The following is a 7,925-nucleotide window of genomic DNA, read 5'->3' on the forward strand; positions in this document are numbered from 1 at the left end:
GAGAAAAAAAAAACCAGGATAGATGTTTGGGATGGAGATAGCAAAAGTAAATCATTAATAACAAATGATGAAATTATATTATTTTATGTTGGAGTTAAAAAAAAAATATCATCGATAATAAAGGATGAAAAAAAAAATTTTGTTAACTTAAAGGACAAAAAAAAAACATTAAACAAAAAAAACAAAACAAATAATAGCTTAGATACTATAAATTAACTGGTTTAACTTGCGACCCAACTTACAAATCTATTTGGGTTCAGTAATTTCTTTATTAATTTTTGTAACCCAAATATAAAATAGCAAAAGAAAAAAAAATTAAAAAAAAACCTAGACAAAAAAAAAAAGGTCATCAATAATAAAGGATGAAAAAAAAAAATTTGTTAACTTGAGAGACAAAAACAAATATTAAACAAAAAAAGCAAAACAAATAATAGCTTAGATGCTATAAATTAACTGGTTTAACTTGCGACCCAACTTACAAATCTATTTGAGTTCAGTAATTTCTTTATTAATTTTTGTAATTCAAATATAAAATAGCAAAAAAAAAATTAAAAAAAAAAAACTAGACATGTAGGCCTAATGGCCCAACTTGCCCAAGTATTAAAAGAAAAACAGTCCAATCCATTATCAAGGCCTATCTGTACCTTTTTTTATTTCTTAAGATGATAAACAACATGCCATGTGTTTTATTATTTTTAAGCAAAGATAGAAAACTATGTGTTATATGTGTTATATGCAACAACAAATGATGTCTCTTTTAGGTTCCATTGAATCTAACAACCAAAGGTCACTCAAAAAATATTTCTCAAGATGTTTTTGCTAAAAAAAATATTTTTAATTTATTTTTATCCAAAACACGTAAAAAATACTCAAAATACCTTGATAAACCTATTTGTAATCTTAAAAACCTAAAAATAACTTAAAAAATAAAAAAAATCCAAACACAAAAATATTAACGTGGATAGATCTACCTTTTAAGGCAAGGAGAAAGAAAGAAAATATCTAGATGAAACTCCCTCCATTAAATAAAACTCATTTACATCAATGTTGATCATTTTCTAAATTGTGCTAACAAAATATTCAAAGAAATTTTTTTAAAAATTAACTATTCTAATTCATAATTATTCATAGAGTGTACAGTGCAGATGCTACCACGAATCCACTAAATGGCTTAGTTTTTGTTAATATGCACATTAACTTTCGCATTTTAGCATACAAACATTTCTTTTAGTTTTTTTTTTTTAATTAATATATCTCGGATTGATATATATATATATACAGTCTCCTTGTACAAACATTTCTTTTAGTTTTTTTTTTTAATTAATATTTCTCGGATTGATATATACAGTCTCGTTCAGTTGCTATTCCTTGCATTGTTTTCTTGCCTCCTCCTCCTCCGCAAGCATATACCATTTGCAGAGAGATGCTTATCATAGTTTATTTCCGGATCTTGTGCATGAGAAATAGTAAAGCCGTGGGAGAATGTTCAATGCAAATGCGACAGTGAATTCACCTCATGACTTAGTTTTTGTTAATTAATTAATATAGACATTAGTTATCGCATAGAATCCAACATTTATTTTAGTTTTTTTGTACATATCTTTTTTCTTTCCGTCAAGGTCTCCGTTCCGTGCACCTATTGGCGGGAACAAAACACGGCAGCTGCAGCGGCAGTAATAATAATAAGAATAAACAATATTCTAACCAACTTTGAATGCTTTTAATAAAACTATTAATATTACTTAATAATTATTATTGTATGCCAAGCTTGTATTCTCTTTCCACTACTAGTATAAATAGAGAATCGACTAGGATGCAGAGCAGAGCTGACCTGACCTGACAGTTTTCTCTATCACTTTTTTAAGTTTTCTGGGTATGCTCTTAATTTCTCTACGAACCCTTTCTATTATTGTACACATCAATTTCTCTTATCTTTCCGTTTATTTTGGGTTTTGTTATAACTTTTTTTTCCTTCATGTTTTTGGTTTTGCTGGTTGGCATTGCCATTTAATGTCTAATCCTCTAAACTCGACAATGGTGATTTCTCTTTTATCGCAGTGAATTTGAATGGATTCTAGAAATGGTTCAGTATCAGAAACTCCATTGGATGCTGAAATCGGATCATTTTTTGATTCAGCTCCTCCTCTAAAAGACTGTGATGGGATTGCCAAGAAATTGAAGGATTTCATTGAATTCAATTCTCCGCCACCAGGCAAGAAACTAACTCATTTATTGGTGTTTAATCAGGTGTTGGCTGTTTTGATAAGTAAGTAAATGCAGGAAAAGGGAGTCCTGCGGGGGTTGTGTGTGTGACATCTGGTGGCACCACAGTTCCGTTGGAGCAATGTTGCGTGCGTTACATTGATAATTTCAGTTCAGGCCATAGAGGAGCTACATCTACTGAGTAATCAACTTTGGAACTTGTAAAATAGAGAAACCCTCTCCTAGACTGTACTCAATTGAGTGTGTTTTGAACGATTTTCTTGCAGATATTTTATCAAGGCTGGATATGCTGTTATATTTTTATATAGGAGGTAAATTTCTCTGTCTTGATATAGTATTAGTTATATCTTTGTTGCTCCTTTCTGTTGCAACTAATTGTCGTCGGGAAGTGATTCGAAGGAGAAAAGAAAAGAAAATATCAAAAACATGTTTTATTTTGGATAGTATACTGCTTTCTTTTGCAGGGGAACCTTCCAGCCATATTGCCGATCTCTTCCTGAGGATTCATTACTTGAATGTTTTGAGTGTTCTGATGACTCTGCTATTCAAGGTTTTTCTTCTTCTTCTTTTCTGCATATAAATTTAACCTGCTGATGTAAATCCTTCAGTTTGATGGATTGGACTTGATCATAAATGATTCTTCTATGGCATGACTTAAGTGTGCGGCCTAATATGTTACGATAGGTTGGCATTCTTTCCACTTACAAAGCTTGTTTTGGTTTGGGTAATTTGTCCAACATCTGTGGTTAGGAGTTTTGTGGTAAATTCTTCACAAATTATCGTGAACCAAATTTTTTCTCCTGGAAGATTAGCTATAATCAGTGATAACTTGTTGATTCTGTCATGAATCAAATTGTATACACAATTGAGGGTTCCAATTATGTAACTATTTTCTTTATATTTCAGTGCGTCAACCATATACGGAAGCAGTGAAGAGAGCCATTAGTGATCATCATGCTGTATGAACTATTGATAACTTACATCCAGTGTTCTGAAATTTCACTCAATTGACCCTGTTTTTCATGTAGTTTGACGGAAAAATTTTAGCTTGCCATTACAATGAACCAATTCAGGCTTTCATGTTTGTTGCAGGCTGTGGCTGGAGGTCACCTGTTAAAAATTCCATTTACAACCATATTTGAGTATCTTCAGGTTAGTTTCAGTCAGCTCTTAAATTTCTTTCCAGATTCCAAACCAATGTGCTAATTTTCATAATAATTTCCTATGATTTCTTTTGTCCATGTGAAAAATCCATTTGTTTATTCATATTGGAAATCGTATTTTCTGTTCTTTCATATACTTTTGTGTGCACTGCATGCTTTTCATGAATGTTGCCTGTTCAGGGAGTATAGCTATAAGTGTGATGCTAGTAAGTTGAACAACCTGGCAGAAATTCAGTCTTTCCTAACAATTTCCATATCAGGCCATGGATTCTTCATTAGTCATTCAGTGTTTTGGATGTTAGTTTATGAATTTCAGTAATTAATGTTCTTTTTTTCCCCTTACAAGTTTAGTTATCTGTATTCTTTCTGTCCGAGCTGCATTTTTTCCCCCGCGCACACAGATATGTGCAACACTTTTCCACTTTCATGTGCTGAATCAATGTCTTGCATGATTGGCAGATATTACGAAGCACAGCAATGGCAATGAGGGATCTTGGATCACATGCTGTGTATTATCTTGCTGCTGCCGTGTCTGACTTTTATGTTCCATGGAAGAGCATGGTAATGCTTGAATAAATTTAAGACTTGTCATGCTCTCTTGATTAGTTCTGACAACATATAGTCCCAGGATTTCATCTAATAGCAACTAATTGTTCCTGGGATCTTGATACATAATTGATTTGGAAGATGAAATGCCCGTGTATGTTTTCGGTTGTAATTAGCACGATTATATCTGCAGGCAGAGCACAAGATCCAGTCAGCATCTGGCCCTCTGGACATGCGACTGGTGCAGGTCCCAAAAATGCTCTCAGCGCTGAAGAAAGCATGGGCCCCCATGGCCTTCTGCATATCATTCAAGGTTAGATGATGTGCCACAGTTCTTGATGTCTTTTTGGGGATTCAAAGATGTTAGAGCATATCGCTGAAAAAGGTTTATTAGATGACGAGCTGCAGTTGGAACTGCCACTGCGCAATATTTAAACAGAAACCTAATTTCTGGTTCTGTGTTTTTGCTTATTCTCAGTTTACTAAAATACATATACAGGGAAGATAAGTAGGAGTGTGGTCCCTCGTTATTTCCTGTGTCTTAACGGAAGACTGATGAGATGTTTGTCTCTCTGGACAATCAGATAGTACCTTCATAGTAGAGAACTTCATGTTAGTAGTTTTTGAATTTGAAAAGAGATGTTGTATGATTCTGTTGAAAGACTTTTGCTGGTTGTGGCTTCTCCTTTCCCCTACCTTGAAAGGAAAAGGTGATCACAACTTGACATGTTGCTTTTTATTATCATTAAGAAAAGCTTCAACCTGCGATTTATTTTCTAGTTAGCCCTGATTTTTATCCCCATTGGATTCAACAGCTTGAGACAGATTCGAAGATTCTTTTGGAGAAAGCTGAAATGGCTCTTAGAAAGTACAGGATGCATATGGTTGTTGCAAATGAACTTTCGACCCGCAAAGAGGAAGTAACAGTCGTCACTGGCAATGAAAAGATTCTTGTATGCTGCGACAAGACTCGGTCTGATTCTGATGTGGAAGAACCGCTCATCGAACTAATTGTGGGCAGGCATTCAGCTTATGTTAAGGATTCTGATTTGTGACTTTTCAGGTAGGCAACAGATACACAACACACGTTTCTCACTCGTTTTGAGGTTTTACATGCTAAAAGACTTCACCATGGTGGCATTGTGAAAGTACCTGTCTTTCTTTCTTTCATTTGAATTCTGTTCAAGTTAATCAACAGCAGATGTTGATGTGAAAAGGGACTCAAAATAATTCTGTATGATGTAACCAAACCTTGCCTGAAAGGAATTAAGATTGAAAGGAATAAAGATATATGCTAAAACCACTGTAGTAATATTAAGACTTGTATCATTTATTTATCTTGAGTTTAATTATTTTGGCTAATTTAATAAATAAGTAAAATTAGGGATCTATTCATAATACTAGGATAACCCAATTAAAAGTTGATCAAACAATTTAATGTTGAAGGGCAAGATAACCTGAATTATTTTTAAAATCAATAAAAAATCCTATCCAAAGTAAATAAAAAATAAATAAAAAAGCTTAATATCTAATTAAATGAATAATAAAGGATGAAACTAAAAAAACAAACTTAAAAAAAATAAGCAAGCAAACTCAAGCAAAGTGCAACTCATGAAATATTATTTTTAGGCTCAATCAAGAAACTAAATTCTCACTTTAATATTAAATGATGAAAAAGAAAGAAATTGTCAATTTAAAAATTTTATCAAAATAAAAAAATAGTAGTCAAAAGATTGAGGATAAAATCTAGAAAAATATAAAATTGAAGAATGATGAAATTGTAAAAAAAAAATCTTCTAAATTAAAATAAATAACAATCAAAATAATAGGGATCATATCTTTCAGGAAAAAAAATTAATGGAGGATGAAATTGAAAAGAAATTCTATAAATCATCTTAAATTAAAAAAATATATATAATGAAAGAAAAGGGAAAAAATTTAAAGGGAAAAAAACATTAGAGGTTTTCTTTGAAATTTTGAAAGGTTAGACATGAATATCAAGGAAGTGAGAAGAAGAAGGAAAAAAGAGTTCGATGTTGCTAAATAGATTGTCCATTGACCACACGCGTCACTTAGGGATGAAAAAGTCATTTATACAATTCAAACGTTGCCTCAAAAGCCAATGTTCGGCCATTGACCTTCCCACACACGTTACTCGAGTAATATGATAACAATCCATGCCCCAACTCATGCAATGCTTGCAACAACTATAATCCATGCCCCAACTCATGCAATGCTTGTAACAACTATATTTTTTTAATAATATTTATATTTATTCCATTACTAAAGTTTCTTTCAATAAAATTAATTACTATAAAAAACATAATAAAAATGCAAACAAGCTCCTGGATGCTAGTCAAAGGATTTTTATGTGTATAGATAATTTAATTATTTTATTATGCTTGAAAAGGTAAAATACTGGAAAAATTCCTTGGAGACTAATTTTAAAAATTTTTACTTTTAAAATTAATTTAGTCATTTAAATATACTCTAAAAATAGTAAATGATCAATCTTTCCCAAATCAATTAAATAATGACTAATGACTCATGTGAAAAAAACAATATTACCCCCTCAACAAGGCCATTAATTTTTGTTAATGGGGAAAAAAACCAAAATATTGTTTCAATCCATAATATTTTATTTCTTATTCTAAAGTGTTTATCTAATCTTCATTAGGTTTTTCTTAATTAGTATGATTTAGGCAAGTTAGTTGATACCGTAGGAAAAACATAATATAATTTAACACAAGTCTTTTACTTAAATATTAAAAGCATTAAACTAAATTCAATTATTTAAAACAAACTAAAAGAGCTTAGTAATGATTATGGTTTGTGAGGTATTCACTCAGGATTATAATAATGTTTTATTTTGTTTTTGTTGTGGTAATTTTTTTGGTTATTAATTTTTTTTCTTTTTCATTTCATTATTTGATGTTGTATGTATTAGGATTTTGGTTGTTGATTTGTTTTGATTTTTTTTTATCAATTTTTTTTCCTTTTCAATTTCATTCTTCGACATTTTGTTTATTAGGATTTGGGGTTGTTATTTTGTTTTTCTTTTATAGTTACCATAATCTTGGAAAAACATCGTAATGGCAAGTTCATGTTGGATTTCACAAAAAAAATAATTGATTTTTTCATTTGCAAGAGATTGAATAGTGGACCAAAATTGAAACAAGAAACAAATGGCATGCCTTCAAAAAACAATTGGTGTCAACTTTAGTCCTTTTTTGTTTTTTGGCTTTCAATCAACGATTTTTTTCTTCTTAATTTGATTGGCAAAGACATGATGGAGAGGGATTTAAGTGCAAAATTAAAAACTTAATTGTACCTCTAAAGGATCTAAGATTAAAAGACAATGCAGATTAAAGGTTAACTTAAATTAATATCATATGAATTTGCAAAAAAAAAAATAGTTTGAAGACTTAATTAGATTTTTAATAGATTAATTTGATTTAATCACATGTCTAATTAAAGGTTTAATTAAGTTTAATAATTAATTTTAAAAAAATAAAAGAATTAATTAAATGCAAGGACTTAATTAGACTTTTAATTAGTCAAATTAATTTTATTAAGGCTAATTTAATTGCATGTCTTAATTTTATTAAGGATTTTTAATTGGTGAAAAATTAAGTTTGGAAGCCTAATTTAGGCTTAATTGAGAATATTAGAATTCTAGATGACTAAATTTAGTTTTTACAAATTCAATACGATGAAATCAGATGAAAAATTACAAGAAAATTAAAGTTTATATGTTAATTAAAGGGTAAATTAAAGAAATTTAAAACCAATAACCTCACTATAAAAGATGTGCAAGTTCACAAATCAAATTCGATTGAAAATAGAAATGAAATTGAAGAAATTAGAAGTTTAAAGGTCAATTAAAAATAAAATTTAAAATATCTAAGATCAAGAACCAATTTGAAAAAGAAATTAGAAGTTTGAAGGTCAATTAAAAATATCTAAGATCAAGAACCAATTTGAGAAACACGC

The 7,925-nt window shown here is 30.4% G+C and overlaps 1 protein-coding gene across 2 annotated transcripts; it reads left to right on the plus strand.

Annotated features, from left to right (window-relative positions):
* The first annotated feature begins 1,760 nt into the window (after positions 1–1,760).
* On the plus strand, positions 1,761–5,076 carry LOC105112743 (phosphopantothenate--cysteine ligase 2-like). 2 transcript variants are annotated; one of them, XM_011008566.1, is made up of 10 exons: positions 1,761–1,873; positions 2,059–2,212; positions 2,281–2,404; positions 2,490–2,534; positions 2,688–2,773; positions 3,130–3,182; positions 3,316–3,375; positions 3,846–3,947; positions 4,126–4,245; positions 4,748–5,076. In XM_011008566.1, exons 2-10 carry the CDS (start codon positions 2,068–2,070, stop codon positions 4,985–4,987), a joined length of 975 nt encoding a protein of 324 aa, XP_011006868.1. In that variant the 5' UTR covers positions 1,761–1,873; positions 2,059–2,067; the 3' UTR covers positions 4,988–5,076. The 2 variants fall into 2 exon arrangements, with proteins under 2 accessions (XP_011006868.1, XP_011006869.1); XM_011008567.1 differs by having other exon boundaries at positions 2,332–2,404.
* Positions 5,077–7,925: the final 2,849 nt, after the last annotated feature.

This window comes from Populus euphratica, unplaced genomic scaffold (genome assembly GCF_000495115.2).
Source record: "Populus euphratica unplaced genomic scaffold, PopEup_1.0 scaffold599.1, whole genome shotgun sequence".
Lineage (NCBI taxonomy): Eukaryota > Viridiplantae > Streptophyta > Magnoliopsida > Malpighiales > Salicaceae > Populus > Populus euphratica.

What these genes read in the sequence shown, in the direction of transcription:
- LOC105112743 (XM_011008566.1), top strand. Translation starts at nt 2,068, where the DNA reads ATGGATTCTAGAAATGGTTCAGTATCAGAAACTCCATTGGATGCTGAA. An exon ending in AGAGGAGCTACATCTACTGA is followed by an intron (nt 2,405 to 2,489) that starts GTAATCAACTTT and finishes ATTTTCTTGCAG; the next exon opens with ATATTTTATCAAGGCTGGAT. An exon ending in ATGTTCCATGGAAGAGCATG is followed by an intron (nt 3,948 to 4,125) that starts GTAATGCTTGAA and finishes TTATATCTGCAG; the next exon opens with GCAGAGCACAAGATCCAGTC.